The 13741-nt window shown below is 35.5% G+C and overlaps 3 protein-coding genes and 1 non-coding gene across 7 annotated transcripts; 2 read left to right on the top strand and 2 right to left on the bottom strand.

The window, feature by feature from the left end:
• Positions 1-1519: 1519 nt before the first annotated feature.
• Positions 1520-6566, top strand: LOC126686429 (protein NRT1/ PTR FAMILY 4.6-like). Its single transcript, XM_050380469.2, has 5 exons — positions 1520-1666; positions 1768-1879; positions 1960-2177; positions 4866-5297; positions 5407-6566. Exons 1-5 carry the CDS (start codon positions 1664-1666, stop codon positions 6379-6381), a joined length of 1740 nt encoding a protein of 579 aa, XP_050236426.1. The 5' UTR covers positions 1520-1663; the 3' UTR covers positions 6382-6566.
• Positions 6567-6582: 16 nt separating this feature from the next.
• Positions 6583-8562, bottom strand: LOC126686430 (aldehyde oxidase GLOX). Its single transcript, XM_050380472.1, has one exon. It carries the CDS (start codon positions 8506-8508, stop codon positions 6793-6795), a length of 1716 nt encoding a protein of 571 aa, XP_050236429.1. The 5' UTR covers positions 8509-8562; the 3' UTR covers positions 6583-6792.
• Positions 6676-6748, top strand: TRNAA-AGC (transfer RNA alanine (anticodon AGC)). Its single transcript has one exon. It is a non-coding gene; the product is annotated as a tRNA-Ala (tRNA).
• Positions 8563-8653: 91 nt separating the features above from the next.
• LOC126686431 (protein TWIN LOV 1) lies at positions 8654-12500 on the bottom strand. 4 transcript variants are annotated; one of them, XM_050380474.2, is made up of 8 exons: positions 11597-12500; positions 11152-11344; positions 10988-11052; positions 10797-10876; positions 10647-10702; positions 10495-10558; positions 9416-9471; positions 8860-8987 (listed from the first exon to the last, which is right to left on the bottom strand). In XM_050380474.2, the coding sequence occupies exons 1-7, from the start codon at positions 12159-12161 to the stop codon at positions 9451-9453; spliced, it is 1044 nt and encodes a 347-aa protein (XP_050236431.1). In that variant the 5' UTR covers positions 12162-12500; the 3' UTR covers positions 8860-8987; positions 9416-9450. The 4 variants fall into 4 exon arrangements, 2 of the variants coding, with proteins under 2 accessions (XP_050236430.1, XP_050236431.1); XM_050380473.2 differs by lacking the exon at positions 9416-9471 and having other exon boundaries at positions 8654-8987; positions 11597-12498; XR_007643962.2 differs by lacking the exon at positions 9416-9471 and having other exon boundaries at positions 8902-8987; positions 10667-10702.
• Between the last annotated feature and the right edge of the window lie 1241 nt (positions 12501-13741).

The following is a 13741-nucleotide window of genomic DNA, read 5'->3' as shown; positions in this document are numbered from 1 at the left end:
TCTTTAATTTTAGTTCATTTTCAATTTTTAATTTCAGTTCTATTTCTTTGTTCAAATTGGAGTAGGAAAAAATTTAAATATATTTTTATAAAGTGATTTGTGAATCAAGCAGCTTATGTAATTTTAGCATAGAGTATATGTTTCTTGTATGATTAGTTTTTTAACTTTTTTGAATATCTTATCAATGTAACTGTTTCGGTTTATAACATTAATTTATGAGAATTTTTTTTCTTTTGAAAGAAATATAAAGAGAAGGGTCAGTATTTACTCTTTTTATATATGGTAGGTCATAATAATACACTCATACAAAAGGAATGTAATACATTTATGGTTAATATATAATAGGAATGGTAGATTTTGGTAGTTGATGTTGTATATATGATAGGATATAATTCTACACATATACAAAAAATAATAATTTGTTTACTAATATTTAAAAGAAATTCATCAAAAAGAATATATTTAAAAGAAAAGGCACATTTTGTTTTAGTAGTGTATATAAATTAAGACATAATTATATACAAATAGAAAAGAAATGAAAATTTAATGGTTAATTTATGAAGGGAATGATAAATTTAAATAATTATTTTTATATATTTGATCGTTTCATTTTAAAATTTCACTTTCTATTTAAAAATGTCAAAATTTTATTTTTATTTTTAGAATAATTTATATTTAATTTTTTTGTTTTTTTAAATTTAAAACAATTATAGAAAACTCCATTATCATTATTAAAAAAAATAAAAAAATGTTTTTTTAATTTTAAGTTGAATTAAGATGAACATTTAAAATAAAACGGATGAAATATATGATAATAAATAATCAAAAATGATATATTTGCGGTTAAAAAAGAGAAAATTTATAATTTTTTAAGGGTTCAAACTAGTACTCGCTATTGTAATTCAAAACAAAAATAAAAAATCAGTTTAGAGCCAATTTTTTTTTATTTTTAAACCGGTTTGGAGTTCGGTTGGTGATCCATATGGTTTTGATCCGGTTTAGGACCAAACTATCCCATGGGATGACAATGCATATAAATAAGAAAATGAAAAAACTAATATTATTAAATATAGTGTTTTTATATTATTATAGTACATGGGGGTGTGTAATTGATAAATTTTATTTTTATCAAAATGTAGCTTTTATTTTATTTTATATTAAATTTATCAAAAGAGAAGAGTGGAAAATGGTTAGACGTATATATAATTTTATCAAAATGTGGTATTTTCTATTTGTAAGAGAAGTGAGTAAAAAGGCTAGGTGAATATATTTATGAAAATGTAGTATAAAGTATAGGGTTAAAAGATTTAATTATTTTGGTGGTTGTTTTAGGAAAAACAGATGTTTAAAACCAAACAGATCTACAAGAATAAGCTCTCCTATTCTTATAACATATGTTGATATTCGGGTACTACTTGGCCAAACAACAAACAAAAAGTCAGAAATATCATAAAATTGGACCAACAAATTAAAGGAAATTAAAAGAATAATAAAAGAAAAGTATAAAAAAAAATATTTAGTAATATTTCTTTCAAATAGGTCCATTGCCATTCATGTCCTGAGCTTGGACCTTTTTCTCTTTAAATCCTGAACCAGTCGTCACTCTCCTTTACAATTCAAATCACTCACTCTTTTTCTTTTTCCTTCTCTCAATTTCTCTTAAATGGTGGGTTCCTCTTCTTCTTCTGGGTTGTTTATAATTGGTATATATAAAGTTTTTTTGATGAATTTTGATAACATGGTATGTGATTATGATAATAAAAACAGGATCAAGAAGAAGAACAAGAGATAAGCAGATGGGAAGGGTACGTTGACTGGAGAAATAGGGCTGCTCTCAAGGGGAAACATGGTGGCATGGCTGCAGCCTCCTTTGCATTGGGTAATTCATTATGATTTGTTATTATTTTGTTGTTTGAATGATGTGATAAATTAAGAAAAATGATGGATATGGGGATGCAGTTGTGGAGATCATGGAGAATCTGGCATTTCTGGCAAATGCAAGCAACTTGGTGATATATTTATCAGAATACATGCACTTTTCTCCTTCTAGATCAGCAGTTCATGTCACCAATTTCATGGGAACCGCTTTCCTTTTAGCCCTTCTCGGCGGGTTTCTCTCCGATGCGTTTTTCGCCACTTATCGCATCTTCCTCTTCAGTGCTGCCATCGAATTTCTGGTATTTTCTTCTCCACATGCATCTTCAATTTCTGGTATTTTTTTTATAATCGAATCCACAATTTAACAGCCTGCTGATCAGCGTTTATACCGTTTGAACTACAGTTTAGTGATGCATCCTCAATTTCTTAGTTAATTAACCAACTGGGTGTTTTTTTAATTAATTAACACTCTAATTGGTTGTCTTTCCCTTGATCAAAGGATCAATACCAAGCCATATTCAATTTGTTTTTATTAATAAAACAGTTAGTTAGCAATTAAAGGCACAACTAACAAGGCACCGTCCTGATTGGGGTTCTATGTATATATGTGTGTGATGTAATAAAGCTTCATTTTTGCACCAACTTGCTTCAATTTGCAGCTTTTTTTCAACCTAACTAAAATTAGTCTCATTTTTGTGGATAATATTAGCAAAAGTCTTTGGACTTGTTTATCGTTTTTCTAATTTGCTTATGTATTTGCATTTATTAACGTTTGTCATATTTGCACGTTAAGGTAATACAAAATGGAGAAAACTACAAAACCCAAAATTAAATAGCAGCATACATATATGGAAAATAAAATAGAGGTAAAATTATTATAACGGCCGGTTACTAAATAAGAAAATAAATTAACATGATTGAATAATATTATTAAAAATGATATGATAACAGTTAAAATAATTGGTAACTTATGATTAAAGGAGCAAGTATGCATATTCACTCTAATTTTGTTCTCTATGCATACAATAGGCTTGAATACAATTTTTATAATGTATAAAAACCTGGAATAAGGTGCGTTTTTCCATTTCTGGGACTTTTACGTTTATAAAATTTTCAGAAACTCTTTGAAAATGTTTTGGAATCATTTTTGTAAATAGTAAAAAATAGATACATATTTTCTAATAAAAAAACTCATTTTTTACATAAAAAAAAACTTGAAGTTCTACCTATATTTTCTATAGAGAGTTATATATATATATATATATACACACGTTTTCTCACATTTTTATTTTCTATAACTTTTAAGAAGTCGTTTTGCGGTGTCAGTTTACATATCTGTTTTTGTTTCCGTGCAGCATAGTATATTAGTAGAGATAGAACTATTGTATGTTAGTTGTTAGCGGGGTTAACCGGAATTAATTAGTACCATTATAATTTTTTAAACAGACAAATCACGGTCTGGAGAATCGGGGGGTCGAACTCCGACCTCGAGACACAAATTTAAGGACCTGGCCATTCGGCCAAGACCTCATCTGCCCAAAATCAGCTAACTGAATCTAATATATTTTTACAATTAATTTTATTAGATATATGTTTTATTTTAAATTTTAAAACACACAGAAGATGATATCAAGAGGATTTGATGATCATGAGAGAATAGAAAGTCAATGATAAGTACTAATTACATCATGATTATTTATCTAAATACTTAAAATATAGTAATGGGACCCCCAAAACAGCTCATGCAGAGTATGCAATTAGTTAGAGTGATTGTGTGGGCTAAAGACAAATAGAAACCTCATTTTCTTCTTCTCTTACATTTTCTCTTTTCTTTATTTTTATTTTCTCTGAATATCAACAATTGTCCTTTTTTGCTTCCTAATATTTTGTCTCTACCGATAATAACCTTTATGACTTCATTTTTGAGTGCCACGTGTCCCTCTCCCCCTAATGGTTCCACTAAATGTGGTCTCTATCTTAGATTTGGTAATCTTGGTCTAGTCTTTACATGGCTTACCATTTTGTGGGGATAAAGACTAAGATAGTGTCCAAAACTCATTTTTATAGTATTACAAGAAAGTTTTTTAATTAGACCGAGTTTACCACGTCATCTATTGATTAAATCACTCATAATATGACACCTCATTAAAATGATGGTAATATCGTAATAATTGTGCAATAAATGCATTCAAACCTTAATAATGATATTACGATATTGCCATCATTTTAATGAGGTGTTATATTATGAATGGCTTAGTCCATAGATGACGTGGTAGACTCGGTCTACCTAAAAATTTCTCAGTGTTGCAATGCCAAAGTACATCTCAAATCCAATTACAAATCTACCTATCAATGCACAAAATTGGATAGATTCATGAACCATGTGCAGGGTTATTAATAGAATTTAGTTTGTCCAATAACAAAGAACCACATAAGAAGTAGTCAAAAGAACATTATTAGGTTTATATCCAGAACTCTGCCCTTTTTACCAAGTAATAAGGCGCAAAGAATCCCACGTAACAGGACCCTCATTATTAAGTTATGCTGTGATTTTAGAGTATTGAAGGTATCATTATTTTTGTGCATAATATGTCACCCGGCAGCTATGTGACATTTCATATCAATGAGTCCTTTTCTAAGGTATATCAGTCCAAAAACTGAAGTGGGGATCAACACGTGGTCAAGGAGCCTTAGATTGGCTAATTTTAGCTAACTATTGGAATTAGTTGCACTATTTCTTTCTCATAAGATTGAGACATTGCCCTTTGTGGCCATCAGATTGGATTTTTGTTCACATTGGTCAAGTTTAATCAGGAAAATGGAGAACCGTGGTAACCTTTTAGCACGAAAACAGCACCGAATCGAAGTAAAATGATAAATTTATAGTTTCGTAATCGTTAATGAAACACCGAAATGATAGACTCGATAAGTTTTGGTGCAACATAACATGATAGTTACAGAAAAGTTTGAACTTTGATTTGCAACAGGGGTTGGTGATACTGACAGTACAGGCGCGGTCAGGTTCACTAAAGCCATCAGAATGCAAGCCCGGCATTGTATGCGAGGAAGTAGATGGTTCAAAAGCTGCAATGCTGTTTGCAGGGCTGTATCTGGTGGCTCTTGGTGTTGGAGGGATAAAAGGGTCATTGCCTGCGCATGGAGCCGAGCAGTTTGATGAGAGCTCACCGCAAGGAAGGAAGCAGAGATCAAGCTTCTTTAATTACTTTGTGTTCTGCCTGTCTTGCGGAGGCCTAATTGCAGTCACTTTTGTTGTTTGGATTGAAGACAACAAAGGCTGGGAATGGGGCTTTGGTATCTCTACCATTGCTATATTTTTGTCTGCACTCATCTTTCTTTCAGGCTCTCCAACTTACAGGAATAAAATACCTTCTGGAAGTCCCCTTACTACCATTTTCAAGGTAACAAGATACACACTGTGGTTTGTGGCTAAACAAAGATGCAAAGGATAATTATTATTGAGCTTCAACACTCGGTCTAATTGGTAATAAACGGTATTTGATTGAACAGGTTTTAGTTGCTGCAACGATTAATACGTGCACGAGCAGAAGTCCAAGCAATGCTGTAGCGAGCTTGACAACGAGCCCTGTCAGTGCAAGTGAAGGATCAAAAGACAAATCTAAAGAAACAACATCGACATCAACGTCGACTGAAACAGCAACGAAAAGCTTCAGCTGCCTCAACAGAGCAGTAGTGAAAATGCCACTTCACTCTGCACTAGAATGCACAGTCCAACAAGTAGAGGAAGTAAAGATAGTGTTAAAAATCCTCCCAATATTCGGTTGCACCATAATGCTGAATTGCTGCCTAGCTCAGCTCTCAACATTTTCTGTACAACAAGCTGCAACTATGGACACCAAGCTAGCTTCTCTCAAAGTACCTCCGGCTTCACTCCCCATTTTCCCCGTAGTGTTCATCATGATCCTGGCGCCGATTTACGACCATTTCATCATTCCATTCGCAAGAAAAACGACGAAAACTGAAATGGGGATCACTCATCTACAAAGAATAGGCTTTGGTCTACTTCTTTCTATAATAGCAATGGGGACTGCAGCTCTAGTGGAAATCAAGCGAAAGAGAGTTGCTACGAATTCGGGACTCCTGGAGTCGAAAGAAGCATTGCCCATCACATTCTTCTGGGTAGCATTTCAGTACTTATTCTTAGGATCAGCAGATCTTTTCACATTGGCAGGACTGTTAGAGTTTTTCTTTACAGAAGCACCAGCAAGAATGAGATCTCTGGCCACTTCTCTATCTTGGGCATCATTGGCAGTGGGATACTATTTAAGCTCGGTGGTTGTCTCCATAGTTAACAACATAACAGGTAGCAACAACCACAGTCCATGGCTATCCGGCAGCAACATAAATCACTATCACCTAGAAAGATTCTACTGGCTCTTGTGTATCTTAAGTGTAGTCAACTTCTTGCATTTTCTTTTTTGGGCAAACTGGTACAAATATAGATCCACAGCAACTTCTGACTAGTTAAATCAAACTCATAATCTGATCAAAGCAACCCTTTGGCTGTATATACAGACATATATGAACCAATTACTAGTCAGAGCATGCAATTTAGAGTTGTTTTAATGTCATAGTGATCTGAGAGACTTGATTTTGATCATAGGGAAGAAACTGATTGAAAAGAATAGAAAAAAGGCTTTTAGCATTAATTCTTGCTTATTCTGATTCTGATAACCAAATGTCATTTTGTATAATTTTCACAAATATAAAAACAAACAACAAAGAATGCAAAATTTAATTGAATGGCTCCATCAATATGGGGATGTAGCTCAGATGGTAGAGCGCTCGCTTAGCATGCGAGAGGTACGGGGATCGATACCCCGCATCTCCATTTCTTTTTTTATTTTTCGAGCATCAGCAATCAAAAATACTTGGCTAATCCTGTAACTTGATCCAAACAGCAGCACTGGGAATGCCAGCATGGACAACAAAAAGCATATAATACCCAACCGGGGCCACCTTCACATTAGTGGGGCCAACAACGTTCACTTTATGTGCATACTCCGATAATCTCCACACGCTCACCACATTCAACATAACCATTCTCTGATTCATCCCATACGAATGCGTATTAAACGACGCCGTCATCAGCTGCACTCCTATCCCCAAATCCTCACGGTACAGCGACACTACAAACGTCACGGCAAACATCTCATTATACGGCACCGTTCCATACGCTGACTCCACTGATAAAATAGACGGCCTTAACGGCAAGTGGATTATGTCCAGATACGGCGGGTAAAACGCTTCTAAACTCAGTTCTGTCCGGTACGGATATGCCGTGAAGTTGTACGTTGGGTGTGGATTGCTTCCGCCCACTAATATCCTGCCATCTGCCAATAATGCGGCTGTTGAGTGGTACATACGTGGGATATTCGTCGGGTTAAGAACCACGAATCTTTGACTCGGATCCGCTTCTGTCAAGTAGAGCACCGGATTGAAAACCGGGTTGACCGCATCGTTCCAACCGGCGCTTCCATTAGCAGCGCCGTTGATGATAATGACGTCACCAGTGGGTAAAAGTAACAAATCGCTCATGATTCGGGGCATGGGCATGAACTCCACGACCCATTGAGGATTCGGGTCGGTCACTTTTAACCTGCCACATGTTCTTGATGCTTCCACGTAAACATTCTCAAAATTTGCTTTGATATACGCGCCCGGCTTTGACCCGCCACAAACCATCACCTCCGCCTCCGGCATGGTGATGTTAATATTAGCACTGACGGTGTTATTTAACCGGAGAGGAAGCAAAACGGAGGAGCCAGTGCAGGGGAAGTTTCTTGAACCGCCGGGTAAAACCGGGAATTCTTTAACAACTCTGTTTCTTGAATAATCGAACAAGATTGACTGATTACTGGCGAAAATGAAAAGATTACCGTCGGGTAAAAGATGTAAAAACGGGTAAAGATTGTTCTCTTCTAACGGGTCTCTAGTTTTAATCAAGAACGGTAACGTGAAGTTATCTTGAACAAAAGAATTAACCTTGGGGTAAAACTCGTAAGTAAAAACCCGTCTACCACCCACGATTATGATTCTACCGTCCGGTAAAATCTGATTACTGGAGTACCATCTTCTGTTAAACAGAGTGTTATTACTGTCGTCAAGCTCAATCCAGTCGCAAGAATCGTCGTCACACGGCGTGAATGTACGAACAACACGTTCACCTCTAGCATCGCCGCCAGTTTGAACAAGAACGCCGTCGGAATTGACGGAGCCAGAAGAGCACCAAGTGTTGGTGAGGATCATGAGCGGGCGGAAGGTGTTGGAAGCGACGTCGTAGAGGACGGAATGCGCGGTGCAGTCAAGGGGGATGGCGTCGTCGTTGAAGCGGCATTTACCGTCGGGAAGAGAGATATTAGAAGGGCCGAAATCAGTACGGTCGAAGATGATGACTTTGTTGTTCCTGAGAAGCTGAATGTGCATGGCGGAGATGCCTATGCTTTCTTGGAGAAGAACCCATCGCCCGGCGGTTATCATGGAGAAGTACGGCGGGGTGCTGTAACTGTAGGGGAGGTATTGTGAGGCGGAGAGGCTAAAGAAAACGAAAAGAAGTGAAAAGAATGATTGATTCTTGATCGTCGTCGCCATTTCTTGATGTTTGTTAGTTTGTTTTTTGGTTTCTTGACGTTTAAAGATGGTAAAGGATTTTCTTGATTATGGTAAGTTACGGTTGGTTAGATAGATTAAGCAGCAAATGGGCGTGGATTTAACGAGAGAATACGGTAACGGAATATAATAAAAGATGGCTTTGTTGCACTGATAAGTTCAAGTTTAACTATACAGAATTTGGATACATATACATACATACAGCGAATTGTGTTACCTATCTTTAAAATGTTTTTGTATGGGAACAAAACAATCACAAGACTATCAAAAAAAATTCTCTCCTGTTTCAGCATTTACATGAATTCCTATGATTTAGAGGATCCAGCACCAATTGATGAACTCCTTACAGCTACCCTCACTGCACCGACGCAACTAAGCTGCTTCATCTCGGGGCTCAATCCGCAACTTTCTTGCTGCCTCTTACATCCTTCTTCTAGCTGCACACCCACCATGTATGCTATCTGAATTACAAATAAAATATGCATGAAGACAGTTGCTATACAAGTGTTCTTATACTGTCAGTTACATTGCAAGCATTCGAAGATTTCCCAACCATCCAAAATCATGGATTTTGGAACAAGATTACAGATATCGATTGTCCTCGAAGATAACTTTCTTCAACAATGTGTTCTAAATTTATGGCCTTCGCATCCTGACACTGATCTAAACAACTAAATTCGAGAAAAGGAGACCATGGAAATCCCGCATATAAATAGCCAATTTCAATCAGATATTGACAAGTTTCGTAAACAATGGGAATACATGCGACACCAGCATTAATAATGACAGTTGCTAACGTCGACAATTGAGGGGCGTAACACATGATTATCATCAGAAGTTCCTAAAATTGCAATACATAAAACAAAAAAGCTACATTGTTTCCATGTACCATTATTAAAGGCGTCTTTAATCCTTCCACAATGTTTAAGGCTGACATAAGAGGTTCTACAAAATAAAGATACAATCAGGAATAGGTATCTAGACGATGATAGTTGAAACTGTAGGCACAACGAAATACTGAGAGTTAAATAGCTATGGAAATTTTTTGAACCCCATATGATCTCAAAAGGATACTTTATCTAAGAAAATAGGATCATGTTCCAGATCAAGCAAGTGAAACAGAATTAACTACAAGGGAAAAAACAGTTTTGAACACCTCCTGAAGCATGGGCATCATAATCACGATTCACAAACTAATAAGCGAATTATAACAGCCATCTATCTTTTATAATCCTGACAATGGATAGAATAGGCATGTTTTGGTTAGAAAATCTCAATAAATCTATTGTAAAATTCTTTCAATTGTTTAACCATCTATTTCCAGTGTAAGGTTACACAACAATTAAAACACTTATGACCAAGCTCTCTAATCTAGCAAAACAATCAGTTTCAGGTAACATTTATATTTACAATATTCTTTGTCCATTTACGAAAGAAGAGCTAGTGCATCCATGCCTCGCTACAAATTAACCGTTTTATCTATTGCAAACAGCAGTAGGAGGTGGTTGCAAAAAAGAAAGAAAAGGTTATATTAAAACCCAGTTACCACTATGTGGAAATAATTGTCAAGCATGCAACACAATTGACAACCCGGAATTAAGCTGCTACACAAACTCATAGATCCACTAAGAAGCGTTTCGGTTTTCTAAGGTGCGTAGAACACCTGAAAAACTATTGACCTGCAAGCATTTTTCTTAAAATTTCAAAAAACCAGGGCCATTTTCTGAGCTTCATGAGTCATGACAACCTATTATAAATAGATTCGTTTTTCAAGGCCAACTATTAAGATGATGTACCCCACTGCGAAACCATATTAGGAATCCAAATGAACAGAAGAGCAAAATTGGCTAAAGTAAAGAAATAAAATGAAGAGCAGCTAACTTCCAGTACTCCAAATTAAGCAGGTAATACTTTAGCGATAAGGAATGAAAAATTGCAAATAATAGACGAATTTCATGCACAAAATACCTTGCCAGTAGCATTACGAATGGGTGATATGTGAAGAAGATTCCAAAATGTAGTCTTATTTTTCCTAATAAAATACGAAAAACAGTTAGTTAAAACACTGAACAACACTTTGCTTTCTTCAACCACGTTGAAAGAATAGTGAAAGAATCAACCTGTAATTTAAGATACGTACTGTGCATGCTTGTTCGGCTTTTATACATATCTTTATCTGGAAAAAAAAAAATCAAAATCGATGTAAGCTTTTAACCGAAGAAACAACCTCCATTTCAACTAGTACAAATGTAACAACGGGAAATATGTACCTGCTCAATAGCTGAGGTATCAGTATCAGCGCCACTTAAAAATCTACAATTGCGCCACAACACTTCATGCCTAGCATAACCTACAGATACAAGACAACAAAGTACCTCAGGTAGCTAAACAACGGCATTTATCGTACATTGATAAAATGACATTATAGAATTTGTTTTAATTGAAGAAAAATGGAACAAACCCGTCAATTTCAAGAAGGCGTCACTAGCATAAACTATAGGCATATCCGGAAAATGTGTATCCGTCCTGTAAATCCAAAAATACAGGTATGAATGTTAGCAATCATATAAAGATGATAGTTTTAGTACCGAATACAAAACAATTTCAGAAAGTGAAACAACTCACAATACAAAGCTTTGTTTGATTCTACCAAGAGATATATTCAAAGATGAACTGATAATCCCTGCTCCAAGTAAACTGCATCTTTTGCCACTACACTCACTATAAGTTGTCAACACAGACAATACATTGTTAATTGCAGTTGCTGCTTTTCTCTTCTCTGCTTCACTAGCTTCACATGTCTCCTCAATATTTAATCCTATAAATAAATAATAATCAGTTAATAGATACTCACATGACTAGGTAGCACGGACACTTCATTCAATCAATGTTTCTCGTTTGGACGGGAAACATATGGGACACTTGGCATTTCGGACACGAAACTTCAATTTTAACATAGGAAAACTTAAAATAAATCCGTTTCGCCGTGTCCCGTTTCCTGTATCCGTGTTCTTGCTACCTAGCCCATGAATTAATAAAGATAAAAGGCAGAAAATTATGAAAAAGAAACCTCTAGTATCAGAATCCAGTGACAAAACCCGACCCAGCTCAATGGGAGAATCAGAACAAACTTCTCTCCGACAAGAACCGAACACAATCTCTCTCATCAACCCAGGTTCATCATCGGACAAACCCGACCCGTGACCCCTCTTGATAATGGGTACCTGAACGGCTAAAAAATAAACAACTCTGCCATCCTTGTGATCAAAAACAGGCGTCAAATGAAAGAGCAGCCAAAACGGCGTGCCGTCTTTACGGTAATTCAATAAAGTAATCTGCAAAGCTCTCTCTTCACGAATTGCTTCACGAATTTCCATGACTGAGCTTCTGTTAGTCTTAGGACCTTGAAAAACGCGGCCGTTTCTGCCGATAATTTCGTCATTCGAGTAGCCAGACATTTTGGAGAAGCCGCGACTGGCGAAGATAATTGGGTGGCCCGAAATGTGAGGATCGGTGATGGTGAAAGAGTGGGGTAAGGCGTTAAGAGCATCCTGGACTGAAATAGAGTAGCGGGTATGGAAAGATTGTTGGATTGAAGTTGATAGGTGTGATGCTGATTGTTGAAATTCTTCCATTGGGAGCTGCTTGTTTATCAAATTTTAGACCCAATCCCATGTGGGTATTGAAAAGATTGAGACTTTGGGAAGAACAATTAGAAGGGGAGAGAGTGGAGTGAAATTCGAATTAAAGGAAGAGCAGAGAGGCGGCCATGGAAGGTAGAATTGTAAGGTTATTTGTTAATTAATATGTTTGGAGTTTAGAGATGAGCGAGTAAAGTGTTGATGGATTTGGAAAAGAGATAAAGGAAGAAGACAATGAAATGAAGGTGCGGAGCAACAGCTTCGATTAACTTGTAAGTACACGCCACCGGTTCATTGTTTCCACCACTCTTTACTTTACTACCCATTCATGCTTCCACCAGTTTAACTACTAATTAACCGTTTAAATGAAAATATTTATATTATATATATATGTAAAAACTTCTGTTAAATTCTATATGAATTTTTGTAACTTTTAAAAATTAAATTTATAAAAATTGATTAAATTTATGATTCAATAGAACAAATATTTATGGATTAATTGTACAAACAAATTATAGATGAGTAAAGGATAAAAATAAAACTTATGAACTTGGCAAGAAATATCAATACGCTCAAATCTACAAAAGTGGATCAAACAAACTCACAACTAGATAAATCGTATCAAAATACTCTTAAACTTTATAAAATCGGATCAATTTACTCCCTCATTTCCACCGGAAACCGCCACATCCGCCGAAAACCACTATCGACTCTGACTCCATAGCCTGATCTTTTTTCACTCCGGATACCAATCTAACCCACCACCGGAAAAAACATTCCAGCAGCCACCACCCACTGCAGAAATTTTTTTCCGGCAAATTTGTATTTTAAAAGAAGAGATTTTCTATTCTTCCCAAGAAGAACAGATGTTATATGTTCTTCGCGAGATCTGTTCTTCTCGGAAGAACGTTTGTTCTTCGCGTTGAAGAACAGACGTTCTTCACGAGAAGAACAGATCATGTTAGAGAACAGATCTGTTCTTCACAAAGAAGACTAGAAATTTTTTTCGGCTGGCATAATTTTTTCCTACAGTGATGGTTGGTTACTTATTTTATATTTTAATTTAAAAAAAGTTAGACATTTTCAAGTATTAATTTGAAAAATTAAAAAAAAATAAGAATTAATTTAGGGTTTTTTACGTTGTAGAGTGTGTTCAAACGAGGGTTGAGAGTGGGCGATAGTGGTCGAGGGGTCAATTTGATCCGGTTTTGCCAAACTCTGAGGTAATTTGATCTGATTTTGCGAATTTGGATGTATTTGATACTTCGTGTCAAGTTCATGGGTTTTTTTTTATCCTTTGCTCCATTATGAATTCTAATGTCTTTTATATTACATCACGACCTTTAAAATTTAAAAATTAGTCATTAATTTATATATATGACAAATCAAAATATTATTTTAAAAAGACACTCATGTAACTGCCAGAACAATGTACATCATGGTGTAAATATTAGAATATTTTCATTTGAAATAGCTATATATTTCGATTCATCAAAATATAAAAATGATTTATTTTATCAGTTTTTAAAGTTCTTGTTGTAATAGAAATATACGTAATTTCATTGTTATAGTTA

Source organism: Mercurialis annua, linkage group LG6 (assembly GCF_937616625.2).
Source record: "Mercurialis annua linkage group LG6, ddMerAnnu1.2, whole genome shotgun sequence".
Lineage (NCBI taxonomy): Eukaryota > Viridiplantae > Streptophyta > Magnoliopsida > Malpighiales > Euphorbiaceae > Mercurialis > Mercurialis annua.
The sequence above is the reverse complement of the archived record's forward strand: the minus strand, read 5'-3'. Positions and strand labels throughout refer to the sequence as shown.

What these genes read in the sequence shown, in the direction of transcription:
- LOC126686429 (XM_050380469.2), top strand. An exon ending in TGCAGCCTCCTTTGCATTGG is followed by an intron (nt 1,880 to 1,959) that starts GTAATTCATTAT and finishes ATGGGGATGCAG; the next exon opens with TTGTGGAGATCATGGAGAAT. An exon ending in CCCTTACTACCATTTTCAAG is followed by an intron (nt 5,298 to 5,406) that starts GTAACAAGATAC and finishes TTGATTGAACAG; the next exon opens with GTTTTAGTTGCTGCAACGAT.
- LOC126686430 (XM_050380472.1), bottom strand. Translation starts at nt 8,508, where the DNA reads ATGGCGACGACGATCAAGAATCAATCATTCTTTTCACTTCTTTTCGTT.
- LOC126686431 (XM_050380473.2), bottom strand. Translation starts at nt 12,161, where the DNA reads ATGGAAGAATTTCAACAATCAGCATCACACCTATCAACTTCAATCCAA. An exon ending in ATCAAACAAAGCTTTGTATT is followed by an intron (nt 11,053 to 11,151) that starts GTGAGTTGTTTC and finishes TTGGATTTACAG; the next exon opens with GACGGATACACATTTTCCGG. An exon ending in ATACCTCAGCTATTGAGCAG is followed by an intron (nt 10,703 to 10,796) that starts GTACATATTTCC and finishes TTTTTTTTCCAG; the next exon opens with ATAAAGATATGTATAAAAGC.